Below are 18,911 nucleotides of genomic sequence, written 5' to 3' on the forward strand. Positions count from 1 at the left end.
TTCAGTCAGTAGCACCGCCCCCCAAGGGGTATAACTCTAAAGTATTATTTATTTTTAATGTATTGTTTTAATAAAAGTTTTATGGCACTTGCAACACAAATAGGTCATATAAGTGCCGAAAATTAGAGGTAATAGAACAGAGTAATAAACAAAAAAAAAAGGAGGTGAAAAAAGGAGGATCAGACCTGCCAACCTCTACCAGAAAAAAAATTGGATTTTTCTTGGAAAAAAATAGGAGTCTGAAGAAAAAAATAGGAGCCCTATCTCCGGGAAGCTCTCATGTTTACTTTGAAGTATAAAGAAAAAAAATAATTCTTAACTAAGGCGCTATGTAGGTCAACAGGAAATTACCATTGACTTGTGACCTGTTGGAGCTTGTATGTGGCCTATACCCTGCCAGGGGTGAAAGGCATTGCTGATGATGATGATGATGTGACCTGTTGCCAGGCCTGAGTGTTTGTAAACGAGCGACACGCACGGACTTCTTTGTTGCGATAAATCATAGCGTCACTTTCGACACTCGTGACAACGTAATTAGGCACGCTCCCCTCAAAATAAAAGCTGGAATCTGATTGGCTATTGTTTTTAAAACTGACCCATCAAAGTTCGTGGACAAAAGTTTTCCACAGTAGAGGTCAAGGCCTTCTGCGTACATAATTATACAGTGTGGGCAGTTCCCGCTCCGGGCTGTGTGTCGTAGATCTACAGCAGGCACGTTACTCAGTTCGCGTGTTGTGTGCTGTAGATCAACGGGGTGAGCCGGCAGCGAGCGGGCGACGGGTTAAGGGTTTTCCTGACCCATTTTCTGAATCGACGTGACATCCGATCTGTGTTAGGCATTTTCTCGGCTAGGGAAAAAAAATCGGAGTTTCGCTTATTCCGCTGGAGTCATTCAAAATGATAAAAACATCAGAGCAATTACGAGAAAATCAGAGCAGTTGGCAGGTCTGGAGGATAGATGTTTGATAAGAAACAAGGAGCACATCACATCAGAGCACTCGCCAACAACCCATTTTATATTAATAAGTTAACTGAGACCTAGCAGAAGATTGAACAAGAATATATAAAATTTCAAAAATGATGAAAAAAAAGCACGAAAAGCGACAGAAACCAGAGTACAGCAAACTTCTTCTCATTTATGGAGTACACCAAACAAAAAAGTTGAAGCGTTCAAAATTCCTGGAATTCAAGAAATTCATCAAGGAAAAAAAGGCATCCGTAACCGTACACCCTGGGGTCATTTTGAGTTGTACCCCCGGGGTTGTATTCTTCACATTTTAGAATACTTCTAGTGCGAAGATCTCTTTGAAACTTTCAGTATTTCTCAAAAAAATCATTTTGACAGACTGCTATGCAAAGCATACGGATCGGATTAACGAGTAAATTACCTTTTTCGAAAGTGGTGGCACAGAGCTCCCCACGTCGTATGGATACGATAGTAAAACACGACGTACGGATGGAGTTAAGAAACTTGGTCCCCCTACCTCACCATAAAAAAGCAAAGTTCTTACCAAGCAAAACACTGGGGGTATGTCGTCATCTTCAAGGTCATCAGCCAAAAACTGCTCAATCTGTTTCCAAAGGCCTCGGAAGTTTGTGTCTCCATGTTCAAAGTTGATAGGGATCTGGTGTGTTTGCTCACCTAAGAAGAAACAAAAAACAAAAATTTCAGCCGTTGTTTTCGTTGAGGTTTTACGGCACTCACAACTGCATAAGGTCATTTGAGCACCAAAGGGTGGATGTCAACAGAGAAGTCCTTACAAGGAATCAGACTTACTCTGCTCACCTCTCTAGCTTCAACAACACAAAGTCTGCTTCAACTATCAAGGCACCCCGGAAATAGCGGGTCACAAGAGTGTGACAAACATACAAAAAAAGTAGAGGAAAAACGACGATAGTAAGTATTAGGAAAGAAAAAGCAGCAGTTCTCTGTTGTAGTTCAGGCACAGTTATGGGTATGACATTGATGAGTCAGCTGATTTATAATTACAATTCTACTGTGCATAAGAACTCGAGATGTTAACCCCCCCCCCCCCCCCCCCACTGGGAATGGCAAAGACACTTCAGTCAGTACCGCCCCGGGGGGAAAAATTTCAGCATATAAAACTTTCCAACAAAGTGGAAAGATGAAACCGATTCCCTACAATGTCTCAAAGTTGAACAGGGATCTGGTGGGTTTTCTAGGGTGGGTTTTTGGTAAGAGTTTTGCAGCGCTCGCAACAGCATAAGGTCATACGAGCGTGCGGGACACACCAAACATTTTCAGTTGGTAGGAAATTTTGAACTTTGCCTGGGTGGCGGCCGAAGCCTAGTCTTATCGATTTTGGACCACCAAGGGATCTTTAACGTGCGCAACTTGCACACGGGACCTCTGAGATTTTTCGACCTTGTCCAAGAAGGCTAGGTGTAGATCTTTCCAACCATAAGATCAGGGGTGTGGTTGAAAGACAGCAGTAAGGAGGAGCCAAGGAGAAACAGTAGAAAGGCTGCAGAAAGAGTCAGAAGCCCAAAGGATGGGGTGGGGGCAGAAAATGGAGACCAAAGCAGACGACAGAATATTGCTAGAGAGTAGGAAAGGAGGTGAAAGGAGACAATTTTAGAGAAGAAATCTCTTCAGTCGCTATCCCGATGCGAACCCGGAACCTTTGATTGAGAGGCCAACCCCTTAACCTGTAAGCCACGAGAGCCCCCGGATCTGGTGTGTTTGCTCAGCTTGACCCAAAAGAAAAGTTAGCTCAAAAGAAAAATTTCCCATTTATTCAACGCTACCGCCTCTGCCATGTGCTCTCTTGGTGTGTGTGTGTGTGCGTATGTGTGTGCGTGTGAGAGTGCATGTCAATTATTGTCTAAATTGTGTCATTGGGGGCCTAAAACATTTACTATTTCAATTACTGTCTAAATTGTGTCATTGCAAGTTTTAAACATTTACTATAACAATAAATTCTGAATTGTGTTATTGCTGGCAGTAAACATTTTCTACAACAACTACATTCTAAATTGAGTTATTGCTGCTGTAAACATTTTCTACTATTCTGGCAGTAAACATTTTCTTCTATTCTGGCAGTAAACATTTTGGTGGGGGGGGGGGGGTGGGGGGGCGCGGGTCTTCCTCTGAAGACCTCTTGCTGTCCGCTCGCCCCACAAGTTTTCTCCCACCACATTCTAAATCATGTCACTGCGGGCGTAAAACATTTACTTTTCCTATTACACTCCCTAAGTCTGTAGTTTTTAGTTTTAGTAGAGGTTTTACGGCACTCGCAACTGCAAAAGGTCATATGAGCACCAAGGGGTGGGTGTCAACAAAGAAGTCCTTACAGGGAATCAGACTTACTCTGCTCACCTCTCTAGCTTCAACAGCACAAAGTCTGTTTCGACTTTCAAGGCACCCCGGAAATAGCAGGTCACAAGAGTGTGACAAACATACAAAAGAAGTAGAGGAAACTGACAATAGAAACGATCAGGAAAGAAAAAGCAGCAGTTCTCTGTTGTATATCAGGCACAGTTATGAGCTTGACATGAATCAGCCCATTTACAATTCTACTGTGCATGAACGAGAAATGTCCCCCCTTTGGGAACGGCCTAAAGACACTATAATCGGTGGCACTGCCCAGAGGGTTCCCCTAGTCTACCAGGACTTACTGTGCTGCATGGCCATGCTGCGGTAGCCTTCGGGCGCGTCCCCCGGGTTGATGAAGCGATGCATGTCCTTGATTAGACCGTCCCTCAAGGTGATGCAGATCATACCTGGAGAGACAGAGACAATGTACACCTCTAGGTATATTTAGTTTTTCGTTTCAGTAAGAGTTTTACGGCACTTGCAACACAATGAAGTCATATAAGTGCCGAAGATTTTTTTTTTACTAACTGTTTTACTGCACTTGCAACACAATAGTCATATAAGTGCAGAAGACTAGAAGTGTTACAAGAGAGTAACAAACATAAAAAAAGGAGGAGAGAGAAGGACAACAGACATAATTTGATAGGAAAGAAGGAAAAAAACCACACCAGAGCACCTGCCAACCACCCACCTACCTAGACATTTGCCGCTCACACTGAGAAACAAAACACACACATACCAGCATTTAGCACTAAGATGATTAGAGCTAACCAAATACACACAAACAGGTATTTAGCACTAAGATAAACCCTGAACCAAACAACATGGACCTGTTTCTAGACAGAAAAGTTTAGTCTGACAGAGAATGCAGAATCATGGTCCATCAAGACTATTTTCATAAGTCATTATCCTGATTTAAAGCGCTAAATATGACCCTACGGTCCATGGGGGTTAAGGTCACACTTGAGAGGCACAAACACACACATAAAGACATTTATCTGACACTCAAGAGGTACCATCTTTACCATAACTGTGTGCCTCTTAACACTCACATCAAAATTTCTCTGAAACAACATCAAAGCCCAGTAACGACTAGGCAATACCATTGATTTGACAACTTTTCTAGCTCCAAAATTTTTTTTAATCAAGAGAAAGTGGAGCTTTTTTTATAAATCTAAGGGGTTTTTAGCTTTAGTTTGCTATAACGGAAGACAGTACTTGTAAGATGTTTTCTGTATGAATAACAAAAAAATCAAGCTCCTGAATATTGGTGCTCAACTTTTCCTGGGTGGATTTTTCTGAATAGATTCTAAATTAATCTAAATCATAAGTCTGACACAAAATAAATTATTTCTGCCACACCATAAGTAAGAACATTGAAAAAAAATCATATTTTTTTATTGACTGCAGCGTAAACAAGAACATTCCAAACTTTAAATTTCAACTTCCATATAACGGAAAAAATATTTCGATACTTATGCTCTAACCATGTAGCTCTGCCCCCTTCTGACAGAAAAACGTATACATGCAGAAATTGAAATTTTACAAGAGAGGCACAAAGATCTAACTTTTTGTGTGTGTTTCAAACTAACATAAAATTTGGTCGATCTGATTACTTTCTATCAATATTCATTGGTCGGTCTAACTTTTGTCTGATTTGCTGAGGTATACAGTAAATAGTTATGTATTGAGCAACTGATTAAAATTTCTTTTGTCATAACAAAATCAGTATGTAATTTGGTCACTACAGACATTTTAAAAAGCCCAAAACTTCCTTAATTTTAATTGTACAGACAAAAAAAACAAGATAGAAAGACACGCCATGAAAAGGGTTTAGTTTAGTTTAGTATGGGGTTTTACGGCGCTCGCAACTGCATAAAGTCATATGAGCGCGCATGAAAAGGGTTTTCTCCACTGTATAAATAATTAACGCTAATGGAACCTAAGACCTTACGGTTGAGAGTATTGAGAGCCTAACCACTAGACCACAGACGCCACCATTACAGTTCAAGGCGATTCTTCGTCCTTACTAGCGACCCTCAAAGCCACGTCTGATACGGTTTCAAAACACACCAAAAAAAAGTTGCCTTATTTCTTCCAGTTATGCGGTTAGAGGGTAGCAGCATCGATTATTATTTCTGTTGCATCAAGGTAAAAATCAAAGACGGGACTCAAACCCACGACTGTAAGCTTGCAAGTCTGAGAGCCCCCAATATAATTCTGTACACCCCCAAATCGACGAACACTTGATATCACCCCGTCATGACACATTCTTATTTGGTCACTTTTAAGAACTGGGGACTATCCTGAAAAATGCTATTTTGAGAAAATCGAAGGTAAAGTTTTTGCCCTTTGTTCAGTATCTTTAAAAGACAAGCCGAGTTTTCTCTCTGACCAAAACAAATATACACACCAATGAAACCAAACTTCTCCTGTAGGTAGGGCAATGCCCACTTTTTGTGCAAGTCAAGATTTTTGGAAACCCCCGAAATCTGGGTTAGCCCACTCGTCCTTAACTCTTTAGGGGCGTACCAGACTCATTTGTCCGACCAGAAATAGATCAAAGGCAATGTTGTGGCTCATTTTGAACCTACATACACATACCAGAAACACAGGATTGAACACTTCATAGTATACTAGTTTGTTTGTTTTGGGGGGGGGTATTTTTAAGGCTCTGAAAAAAGCAAATATATTGGGAAAATCTATGGATAACGAAGTTAGGCTTCTTCTAACGTTCCAAGGACCAAAATTTGCGTCTTCAAAGAGTTAAAAGTGACCATTTGTCCCCAAAACTCTCAGGTCACTGACCGACTTCCATGGGGAGACGGTGTTCCACAGTCCAGTTAGAGTACATCACTTGGAAGTTGATGATGTGAAACTTGATGTCCAGGAGGTCTGCCGACAGAATGTACAGATTCAGTTTCAGTTCGAGAAAAGAGACTTGTTTGTTTGCCTGAGTAAAGAGACTTGTTTGTTTGTTCGTTTGAGTAAAAAGAAGCCCATCGACACAATAATGATAATTGACTTTAGTTTTAGTAAGAGTTTCACGGCACTTGCAACACAATAAGTTCATATAAGTGCCGGAGATTAGAAATGTTACAAGAGAATTAAAAACATAAAAAATAAGAAGGCGAGATAAGGACGATAGATGTTTGACAGAAAAGAGGAAGCAAACCACACCAGAGCACCCGCCAACCACCCACAATTTGTTTGTTTGTTTGAGTAAAGAGAAAATTTTATTTGTTTGAGTAAAGAAATTTGTTTGTTTGTCTGTTTTATTAAAGAGACTTGTTTGTTTGTTTGAAATGGTGAAATGGTACGAGTTTAACGCCCTTATCGACACTATTAGGTTATTTAAGGGGCGGGACCTCCTAGTTTAACGTCCGTCTCCGATAGGACAGAGCCAAGTGGGAAGTTCATGTAAAGTGTCTTTCCCAAGGACACAACGTCGAACCGAACTGAGTCTCGAACCCACAAACCTGCAATCTAACCACTAGGCTACCGACTCCACGTTTGTTTGAGTAAAGAGACCTGTTTCTGTGTTTGTTTGAGTAAAGAGACTTGTTTGTTTGTTTGAGTAAAGAGACTTGTTTGTTTGTTTGTTTTATTAAAGAGACTTGTTTGTTTGTTTGAGTAAAGAGACCTGTTTGTTTGTTTGTTTGAGTAAAGAGACCTGTTTGTTTGTTTGTTTGAGTAAAGAGACCTGTTTGTTTGTTTTATTAAAGAAACTTGTTTGTTTGTATGAGTAAGGAGAAGCACATCGACACAATAATGATCATTGACTTTAGTTTTAGTATGAGTTTCAACGCACTTGCAACACAATACGGTCATATGAGTGCCGGAGATTAGAAGTGTTACAAGAGAGTAACAAACATAAAAAAGAAGGAGGGGAGATAAAGATGATAGATGTTTGATAGGAAAGAAGGAGCAAACCACACCAGAACTCCCGCCAACCATCCACTTACAACTGTATTTAGTACGGACCATATTAACGGCTTCTTCAACACCATTAAGTCAAGTAACGAGCCTGAACTCTTGATTTTAATTTCCATTTCCATTAAGACCAAGCTAAGTGAGTACAGAGTAATTTTAAGTTTAAGTTTTAGTAGAGGTATTACGGCGCTCGCAACTGCTTATGGTCACATGAGCCCCAGAAAGATTAGAGGTGTTACAAGAGAGTAACAAACATAAAAAGAAGAAGGCGAGATAAGGACGATAAATTTTCGATAGGAAAGAAGAAGCAAACCACACCAGAGCACCCGCCAACCACCCACACAGAGTAATGAAGACTCATTTAAGTCCAAGAATGCCCACTGGGAATTCAAACCTTGCCCACAAAATAATAAATTCCAACATGACACCAACTGATTAGGAAAGGTTTCTTTGGAGAAAAGAGGACAAGAGGAAAAAAGAACACTGAACACATACAAGACAGAGAGTCTTTTTTGTTTTAGTAGAGGTTTTACGGCACTCGCAACTGCATAAGGTCATATGAGCGCCAAGGGGTGGATGTCAACAGAGAAATCCTTACAGGGAATCAGACTTACTCTGCTCACCTCTCTTGCTTCAACAGCACAAAGTCTGCTTCGACTATCAAGGCACCCTGGAAATAGCGGGTTACAAGAGTGTGACAAATATACAAAAGAAGTTGAGGAAAAATGACCATAGTAAGGATTAGGAAAGAAAAGGCAGCAGTTCCCTGTTGCAGTTCAGGCACAGTTATAGCATGACATCGATGAATCAGCCCATTTACAATTCTACTGTGCATAAGAACAGGTTAATGTCCCCCCTTTGGGAATGGCCTAAAAACACTTCAGTCAGTAGCACCGGCGCGATGGGGTAACAGAGAGTCTGAAAGTTGAAGAATTACAATTCATTCATTCAAACCACTACATTTTGCCGAGAGCAGACAAGCTAATAGACAGCAAGTTATAAGAATGGGAAGATATATTGTAAACTTTACTTTACTTTTTCGCGGCCATTTGAGTTCTAGCCCTTCGGCCTGTCGACACGGCAAAAAATTTACAGGATTTTATTAGCTGTGTTTTGTCGCTGTAAAGAGTATTTCTGATGTCTGGGGAGACAGGTAGGTAGGTACAACGCAGGTCGTTTAAGTGCAAGGCAAGTAAAGAGGTTATGTGATACTGTTTCATCTTTGCAGTCACGCAACGGGCAGTCGGGTGGGGTATCCTTGCGGATCCTATTAAGGTAGGAATTCAGTGGGATGTGTTGTGTTCACAGGCGAAAGATCGTGACTTGTTCTCTTCTACTGAGGGAATTTAGTGCATCTTTTGAGGCGGGAGCAGTCATGTGTGCAAATACAGTTCTTCCAGTTTTGCCCATTGCCCATCCATTCAGCCACTGTTCCCTGGTGTTGCATTTGATGATGTTCTTGGCTGTCTGTTGTGGTGCTAGGTTTTGAAAGATTATTGTTTCCCAAGGACACAACGTCAGACTGAGCTAAACCTCAAACACTCGCACCTGCAATCTCGCAATTACTGGACTGGCAGCTGAACCACTAGACTACCGAAACCGTGTGTCATTGTTTTTTGTTTTGTTGTTTTGTCTTGGTAAGTGTTTTACGGCACTCGCAACTGCATAAGGTCATATGAGCGTGCGGGACACATTCAACTTTTTCAGTTGGTAGGAAATTTTGAATTTTGCGCGGGTGGCGGCCGAAGGCTACTCTTATCGTTTTTAGACCACCAAGGGATCTTTAACATGCGCAACTTGCACTCAGGCCCTCCGAGATTTTTCGCCCTTGTCCGAGAGGGCTAGATATAGATCTTTCCTACCAGAAGATCGGGGGTGTGGTTGAAAGACATCAGTAAGAAGGAGCCAAAGAGTAGCAGTAGAAAGGCTGCTGCAGAAAGAGTCAGGAGCCTAGAGGAGGGGGCAAAGGAGGTGACAGGGTGGGGGCAGAATGAGGAGACGAAAGCAGACGACAGACATTGCTAGAGAGCAGGAAAGGAGGTGAAAGGAGACAATTTTAGAGAAGAAAATTTTTCGGTCGCTACCCACATTTCGAACCCAGGACCATTGAATGAGAGGCCAACACCTTAACCTCCAGGCCACGAGAGCCCCCGCTATGTCTCAGTATGTCAAAACCTAAAAAACAACATGAATATGTTAATAAGGTATGAGAAAACAACCTCCTCAACGCAACAACATACTTTGTCCGTTCCAGTCGCTCCTCATGTTTTGATTATCTTGCAGCCTCCTCTTTTCATTTTCTTTGACAGGATCTATTCGGTCCTGAAATTGAAAAGCAAGCAGGAAGGAAGGTGAAACAGCATTCATGATCTATCCATTCGGGAAAGGGGCGGGGAGCTACGAGAAGATATGGTCGCTTTTTAAGGACAAGCGGGATAACTCAGATTTCGGGGGTTTCCAGAAACTTTCACCTACACCAAAAGTGGGTATTGCCCTACCTATAGGAGAAGTTTGGTTTCATTGGTGTGTATATTTGTCAGGTTATAGAGAGAAAACTCTCCTTGTTTTTTAATGAAACTGAACAAGGGGCAAAAACTTTACCGTTGATTTTATCAGAACTGCATTTTTCGGGATAGCCCACTCGTCCTAAAAGGCGACCATATACGGATGAATTGAATGCTCGGGAGCAAAACACAAGTCCTGAACAGCCCCCTGACCTTCAGAAGAAGAATTATTGGTAAAGGTCTAGTTAAGGTCTCTTTTAGAAACTTACTTCACCTTTACTATGAACATCTGGGGTCTCTACTCTCTTTAAGGCCAACACGGGGTAGCCATGATATCATGTGTGAAGGAAAATTGGTCGCTTTTAAGCACAAGGGGGCTATCACGAAACATGCAGTTTTGAGAAAATCGAAGGTAAAGTTTTTGCCCCTTGTTCAGTTTCTTTAAAAGACAAGGAGAGTTTTTTCTATAACCAAACAAATATACACACCAACGAAACCAAACTTCTCATATAGGTAGGTCAATGCCCACTTTGGAAACCCCCGAAATCTGGGTAAACCCGTTTGTCCTTAAAAGAGACCAATTTTAACTTATTTTAAGACGGGAGACTTCTTCTACACTTTAACCAAAGAACTATCAAGAATGAACATTTTAAAATATTAGCTTATTATACCTATCCATAGGCCAATAAACTAGATTTCCCCCCGTCCCCCCGACATTGAAAGTATACAAGGAAAAGACACGGACAAAAACTGGAAATAATTTCTTTTTTCTATTCTAAGTTACACTTCTTGGTCATTATGATTTGACTATATTTTTTTAAAACCTCTGAATTTGAAAGCACTCTATGCCTCTGCTGTCAATCAAACTATGAACAATTAATGACTTAACTTGTCACATACATGGCACAATTACTGTTTACTACTCTACCGAAATTTTCTGTCTCAGAGCATCCTTGCGAGAATACTCTGAGTGTTGACTGCTCTTTGCCTTCTTCGCCTGGTCTTCATACTTCGCCCTCCCTTCAGCAGACATAGCCTGTGAATAGAACAGTAATCTTAGAGAAAAAAGAAAAAATCATATGACATGATGACATTTACTTTCATAAAACTTCATAAAACCGCATTTTATAAATATATTTCTATAATATACAATGCAAGGCCATTTTACCCTCCACATACAGTCAGGTAATATTGCCAACAGATTTATAAGACACAGAAGAAAAGCAACATAAAGGAAAAAGGAGGCATGTGGAAAAAGTTGTCAGACAAAATAACAAAGCAACAGAATGTAATTATGACTTAACCTTTTACTTCAAGTAAGATTAAAAACCCACAGACTAATTAATAACAAGTATAGCTTGTTTAGTTTTTGTAAGAGTTTTACGGCACTTGCAACACAATAAGGTCATATAAGTGCCAAAGATTAGATGTGTTACAAGAGAGAAACACAAAAAAGAACGAGGACGAGAGATCAGTACAATAGATGTTTGATAGGAAAGAAGGAGCAAGCCACACAAGAGCACCCGCCAACCACCCACAAGTATAGCTTGGTTTAGATGAGTTTGGTTAAGGCCCGGTTACACGTAATGATAAATTGTACAAAAACGGGACGATCTAGCGATCATACGATAAATCGTCTGGTGTAACCACAAAATTGTACAAAATTTGGACGATTGAACGATGGTTTGGAGACTCGGTCGAGAAATCAAGCACTGCTTGATATTTTTCGTGCGATCACAGTCAAATTTGGGGAAGACGCGCTGTGAAGTAGATTCACTTTGAAGTTTGCCGCCGCGCAGAATTAAACTCAGGGCTCAATTTTTTAAAAATAATTATCGTAGGTAAAAACTGTTTTCATATTCGGAATTAGCATCTCAAAATATGCAACATTGCTCGCGGTCAACCTGATTTGGTGCGATATTATTTATATTTTAGCAATTTTTTAGTTGATCGTCAATAATTGTGAAGCTGTGCATCAAGGTCACTCGGTGCATTGCACATCTGCAGTCAAGTCTAAGCTTCCGGTCCTACACACAACACGGTAGGCCTACAGTAAGGCCACCCTTTTCGAAAGACACTGTTCTGCTATATCAAAATGTACAGGGGAGGGGGAAGGGGGGAGGGGGGCTTCTGTGATCTAAAGGTAGTGTTTGCCTTTCATTCATTAGGTCCAGAGCTCGAAACCTTCACATAGATAGCAGGCAAATCCCTGTAGTCGCAAAGAGACATTGTGGCTTTTGACGAGGAATCTCCTCAATCGATAGAAAACTGGACGATAGATTGGTACGTGTAAACAGACAACACAGTTCGATAAAACGGACAATTCTCTCATACAAGACGAATCTGATACTATTTATCGTTGCATGTAACCGGGGCTTAAGAGTTTTATGGTGAGCACAACTCAGTAAGGTCATAACCCTGTCCAACCACTCATCTACAGGAAGCAAAGTGTTGAACTTAGAAAATGAATGAAACAGCAACCAAGTTTCTAATGTTATCTTTAACCTCATCTGTGTACGCCCTGGGGTCATTTTGTACCCCCGAGACTGTATTCTTTACACTTAAGAATACTTCTAGTGCAAAGATCTCTTTGAAACTTTCAGTATTTCTCAAAAATTAATTCTGACAGACTGCTATGCAAAGTGTACGGATCGGTTTAGTTTAACAAGTAAATTTCCTCTATGGAAAGCGGTGGCACAGAGTTCCCCATGTCGCATGGATACGATTGTAAAACACGACGAACGAACAGGAGGGTTAGATTTTCTTCTTTTTGTGTGTTATACCCTTACCAGAAGATATAATTTTTTCAAAACAAATTTTTTTATGGTGACATGGCAGACGAACTGCTCCACAGTTCCCTAGAATCCCCTTTTCAAAGTTAAAGTGAGTGTAGGAGAATATTTATGAGCTATAAAAATCGAGTGTTAACACTTCTTTAACAACAGTAAAAGGCACGGAAAATAGTTCACTTTTCAACTTGGCAATAGGCCTGTGTATCTAAGAACAGGTTGACCAAATTGTACTTTCACTTCCGACCAAAACAACAATGGCGACAGTTTGGACGACAGTCAATTTCCCAGACGCACTTCATGATTGCAATTAACAACACTAGGTCTGGGTGTAGTGTTTATTATGTAACAAAGGCCTATTTTTGACAACGGAGTGTCTATGTACACGATAACCGGGCACAGTCTCAGTTTAGATACATGGTAACCGGGCACCTAGTCTCACCTTGTCTCAGTATCTACATACACGGTAACCGGGCATTTAGTCTCATTATCTACGTACACGGTCACCGGGCACCTAGTCACAGTATCTACGTACACGGTAACCGGGCACCTAGTCTCACCTTGTTTCAGTATCTACGTACACGGTAACCGGGCATTTAGTCTCATTATCTACGTACACAGTCACCAGGCACCTAGTCACAGTATCTACGTACACGGTAACCGGGCATTTAGTCTCATTATCTACATACACGGTTACCGGGCACCTAGTCTCAGTATCTACGTACACGGTAACTGAGCACCTAGTCTCACCTAGTCTCAGTATCTATGTACACGGTAACTGAGCACCTAGTCTCACCTAGTCTCAGTATCTACGTACACGGTAACCAGGCACCTCTACGTACACAGTAACCGGAATGAAAATAAATCAATATTTGTCCTGTGCTGTCACTTGCTGATAAAAAAAGTCGTACAAGCGTCTTGTCGGGCTCGCCATCGTGACCGGCCAGCGAACCTGTGCGTGCGCATCACATTGTGAGTATGGTTGGGGTCACCAAAGTTCATATCAAAGTCTGTGCGCTGCGAAGTATAGGGCTATGGAATAGGGGGGTATTGATTTTTTTAAAAGGTACAGCCGAGGAAGGGGTGGGGATGAAGTCAACACCGGATGACAAAAACTAGTTTTGAACTGCCCGATTATCGTGTAGTGACACTGAGACTACATGCGCGGTTGCTGGTTACTGTGTATGTAGATATTAAGGCTACATGCCCGGTTAACCTGTACATGACACTGAGACTACGTCTGCCGTCGTAAGGGAAAACGACGAATGGTCAAAATTTTTCTATTTTGTTATTTTTATATATTTCATAGAGTATTTAATTCTGCATGCATCTAATGGTGTAAATTTTTTTGTTATATCCTAATCCGTTGTTGCGTAATTGAGAGTTCGTCGTTTTCCCGTACACTGGCGAGCTCCGAACCAGAGCTCAGTGTAAGGGAGAACGACAAATGGTCGATCGGTCAAGGATCACAGCTCGTTCCGCATTGTCCCCTGGTCTCTGCCGTTGGACAAATTCGGCATGGGCGACGAATGACAATTGGTCACTGTTGCGTCAGTACAAACATATGAGGTTTTTTGCAAACAAATACACGACCACCCCCTCCCCCGGAGTTCAGTCGACTAGGTTTATAAGAATGTATCACTTAGTGTGTCTTTCTGTCTGTCTTCACGTATTAGGCCTATGCTGATGGTGTGAATTGACAAGAGCAGGCGGGAGAGAGGGGAAAACGGATGGGAACAGGGGGAAAGGGGTGGGGATGGAAGGATCAAAAAAGTATTTAGGGAGAAATTTATTAGCACTGCATATTAGTGTCCGCCAGATGTTCACAGACTAACGTCATGTTAGTCTGCTGTCCAGTCTTTTGACATCCTAAATCCCAACGATGGTTATAGTGCCGCAATTGGTCTAGCACGTGTCTCTGGTCGACATCATTATAGAATTATCAAGCAATTAATGACACTGCGTCAAGAGAGTAAATTTCTTTGTCCAACTTAAAAAGTGGACATATTGTGGCGACACTTAGTAAATTGCTTTACGATTTTTTATGACTTGATGGACGTTATGATCGAGTATTATAATGTCTTGCAGATTCAATCTGTCCTTCTCGATCTCTACTTTGTGGTATGTTTTCCGATCCGATCAACTGAATCCTTTATCAAATACAAAGCGTTGAATTACCTCTCCCAAAAGCGTTTGTGAAACAGTCTTGTCAGATTGTACCATTTCTTACGTGAGAGTTTGACTTTGAAATGATCTGATCGTATTATTGACATTGTAACATTGTTGATCTCTTTGGTCGTGCAGGGAAAATTTTGCAATTAGCGAAAATAAAAGTAAACCTCGCTTCTGAAGAGAATACAAGAGAGAGATATCATGGAGACCAAACTTTGGTTCCGAATGAGACAGTTTTAAATCAAGCTGTTGAAAATGTGTGCACATCTGATTTGTCCACTGACTGTGTAGTATTTAACCAAGCGAGGAAGGGAAAAGAAGGACGTTTACCGAGTTTCAGTTGAGATATATAACACCTAACTTTATACGTATAATATATACGTCTTATTTTTATTTGCAGTAACCAGTACATAGTCATTTTAAAATGTCAATAATGCGTCACAACTGACCATCGCCTACGCCCATAAACGTTCACGAGTGTAACGGAGAACGACGAACCGTACCATTCGTCGTTTTCGCTTACATCGCAAGGTTCACCTGCGGGTGCGCAATGTAAGGGAAAACGACGAATGTCGAATTTTATAACTTTTGTTACTTTTTAACCTAAACCATTCAAACTTTAGAAACTGCTTTATGAACACCTCAATCAGATATCTCGTGAATTACAGCTTAAAAGAGTGAAAAATCTATATAGAATAGTTATAAAGTGAAAACAGTTGTTGCCTCTCCTGAAAAATTTGCCTCGCTACCTGCGCAGGACCATTCGTCGTTTTCCCTTACGACGGCAGACGTGCCCAGTTGCCGGTTACCGGGTATGTAGACACTGAAGCTAGGTGCCCGATTACCGTGTACGTAGACACTCCGTTTTGACAATCGATTCCCTCGATCTAGTATTTTTACCTATCTTGATCTACTACTCGAACACTAAATCCAGCTCAATTTTGGGTAAATTTTTACGTTCACTCCTGCTCACAGATGCACTGATTCTGGGGTCAAACTGCAGTACTGTTTGCTGCAGATCACACATAGATCTAAATCTAGATCTAAAGCCACTAAAATTGTCCCAAATCAATTATATTCCAGAAAATTTCAAATAATCTAACTCTGTAAATTATAAAACTATGGGTTAAAACAGGTATAAACCCCCCCCCTAGATTTTCGCCCTTAACTGGAACCCCGCGATTAATATAAGTCCAAAGCATATCTTTTTAAGAAAATTTGCGACGGAAATGAAGTTGATATTCGTGTTAAGTGCACCAATATAATTTAGATCTAGAATCTAGTAGAAAAAGGACAACTGGTAGCTAAGTGTGAGACGGGAAGGAAGGCCAAAAAATACCCAATTTTGCGAATTTCGAATAAAATAAGGCCAAAATAAAAGGGGGTGGGGAACTACAGAGAAAAAACAGCGAAATATCACCATCTTACCAGGAGAAATATGGTTCTTTAAAAGGCCATCGTTATTCGGATAACATTTTTTCATATTCGGACTCGAGTCCGAATAAAAAAAATTCATATTCGGACTCGAGTCCGAATATGAAAAAATGTTATTCGGACACGGGTCCGGAAAAAAGGAAGTGTCTTCGTTCTATCTATAGTATAGATCTAACGTTCGGTGCTTCCAATTTTCCGTCATTTTTTAGTTTCCCCCACACCTAATCTGCCGATCCGATGCCCGCCGCCTCATTGATACGACCCCCCACCCCACATGATGTTTCCCACTTTCTTTGTTGTAGAAAAAGGTAAAATTGAAGATTAGCAGATCACCTGGCACCTGCATATTATGAGCTGTGCAAAAAAAAAAGACCGATTTGTTCAAATACACAATAAAAGCCTGTGTCATCTCGATTGTTTACCAAGAAAAAGTTGTGTTGCTGTGTAGAGCCGAGCATACGGCAACTTTTGATTCCATAGACCAGAGCACAATTCATTACGTAGATCTGCGTCAAGACTAGCTTAATATTGTAATAATGATCAGTTGCCGTGGGGGGGGGGGGACTGACGCGTATGCGACGTTCAACGCCCGGACCGATAGATAGTGCCCTCCCCCCCTTCTCCGACACACGCTAACGAGCCATCTTTAATTGCTTCTGATGACCTCTTGACAAATAAACATTTATTAGAAGCGCTAGATCTATAACTTTTCAGGCCTGCCTCAAATTCATCATAAGATAAAAACTCGGCTCCAGCACAATTTAAGGCCATTTTGCCCGAAGTGATCCCGGTCTCTACCCAGCCTGAGGCGAGTCACGAGTGAGGCAGGACAGGAAGCCGGAGTCACGAGTCACAGGAAGTCGGAAGTGATGTCATGCTGGACAAGAATCAGAGTCCAAATAACATTTTTTCATATTCGAATTCGGACTCGAGTCCGAATAGTATAGTCACTTCGTCTTGGCCTCTTTAGTGTAAACGCTGGATGTTACTTAAAGAAAAAACTAGATCTAGATTCTAGATCTAGAATCTAATCTAGATCTAGATCTAGATCTTAGGCTAAGGCCAAAGGCTAAATTGTAAATTAAGAATTTCTAAATCTGGATCTTTAAAAAAAATCTTTACTTACGTTCCATGCTTCTCGGCAAATATGGGGCATTTCCCGCATGGTTGGAGCCCTTTTAGTCTGCTTTTTAATTTCAGCCTGCCGGGCTTGCATGAACATATAAAATCCATTTGGTGCAGCTTTCTTTGGGGGCATTTGTCAAGAATAAAAGTCTTCTAGTCTTTTTGTTTTGACAGTTTCTTGTCGAAAATATACACGTCCGTGTCAGTGTGACTAGTGACTGCTATGTTTCCGCGACGTGCCCCGGTTGCCAGTCCCAGCAGTCAGTTGCCTGATCGGAACGAGATCGGCTTTTTATATTAAAAGGTATCGAATAAACGTCTCCTCCCTCTGCGTAATTTTCATGGGGGTTTTTGGTCTCCTAATTATTCCATACTCCCTGTTTATTTTTTCCTGCTTGCCACGACCGACGATCATGTGAAACATTATAGCCTATCTAGAATCTAGATAATATCTTTTTGAAACTTCTTTTATTTTTTGTAAATGGCAAATTAACCTAACAGTCAAACGCGGTTCGTCCATAGAGCACGGTCGTGCAGTGCCGCCCAAAATATTTTTATGTTCTATTACGAAAAGCACCCACAAACATGAAATAAAAGAAGTCAGAAACAAACACTAGCCAAATATAATATCAAAACAAGGTCCTCGCTGGCACTGTAACTGTCATTTCTGTGTCAAAAGCGCCGTAAAACATCTACTATGCCATGCCAAAATCCATGCACTTTAACTAAACGTAATAGAATATTCAACAACAGCTATCTAACCTATAAATCGCTCTTTGGGATAACCCAAACGATGACGACACTCGAAGCGAGTTTGGCGGTACATTAATATATTAAGACGGCACATTTCAAATGTGCACCCACGAAAAATAGCCCAACAGTAGGCAGTATAAAAATAAACGCAATAGCTCATGAACTATTCAATGCCAAAATTATGTGATCCCCGGAGCAATCCAGCGGAGTGCTCAAGTGAATTGTGATTGGTTCATTGTTTTGCCACTATTTTAAGCGACTCTGTGACCGTGAACCTGAGGGAGGTGAACGTGACATACTTAAGTCACCTCCCTATGAGTTGTGCCTTTGAATGGTTTTGTAGTGGAGTGGTGAAAGTTATAACGAGTGTTCAGTTCCAATGCAGGATAAAGAAATTGATGTTAAGCTAGCAAATAGATTTAGCTCTAGACATCAAAGCGACCAGTAAAAAGAATGAAAATAAAAGCATAAGGTTCTCCTTCACCAACCCAAAGATCCTACCATCCCATTTACTATGCCCTTGACTATCTTCAACCTGCTGTTGTGTAATTGTGCACGCCCACTTTTTAGCCCCACGAGCCACCCCTGCCTGCAGTAGACCTATACATATATAAGTACCGGTAGGCCTAACGGCCGGGTTGGTTACCTCAATCTTTGTGCATTTTAAAAACTTTTGTACATCGGTTTATATACTTTTTAATGAAACTGGTTTGTTCCTAAAAGGGAAAAGTTGTCACAGTAACTTACTATAAAATCACTAAAATTTCATGATCTCTTGTTCTGAAGGAGACGCAAAACGGTTGTAATTCCTACTAGTACTACTAATAGGCTACAAGTACAGGGGTATGAGGTTGAATGTGCTAC

At 41.0% G+C, this 18,911-nt stretch overlaps 1 protein-coding gene across 1 annotated transcript in view; it reads right to left on the reverse strand.

Annotated features, from left to right (window-relative positions):
* The window catches only part of LOC101847163 (protein maelstrom homolog), a 43,749-nt gene extending 26,203 nt beyond the window's left edge, over positions 1-17,546 (reverse strand). The window contains exons 1-6 of the mRNA XM_005089872.3: positions 17,296-17,546; positions 10,703-10,810; positions 9,511-9,592; positions 6,146-6,232; positions 3,640-3,744; positions 1,512-1,642 (exon numbers count right to left, since the gene is read on the reverse strand). Of these exons, the coding sequence (XP_005089929.2) occupies positions 1,512-1,642; positions 3,640-3,744; positions 6,146-6,232; positions 9,511-9,592; positions 10,703-10,810; positions 17,296-17,427 (645 nt within the window). The 5' untranslated portion in view covers positions 17,428-17,546. The remainder of the gene's footprint in view (positions 1-1,511; positions 1,643-3,639; positions 3,745-6,145; positions 6,233-9,510; positions 9,593-10,702; positions 10,811-17,295) is intronic.
* Positions 17,547-18,911: the final 1,365 nt, after the last annotated feature.

This window comes from Aplysia californica, unplaced genomic scaffold (genome assembly GCF_000002075.1).
Source record: "Aplysia californica isolate F4 #8 unplaced genomic scaffold, AplCal3.0 scaffold00010, whole genome shotgun sequence".
Taxonomy (NCBI): Eukaryota; Metazoa; Mollusca; class Gastropoda; order Aplysiida; family Aplysiidae; genus Aplysia; species Aplysia californica.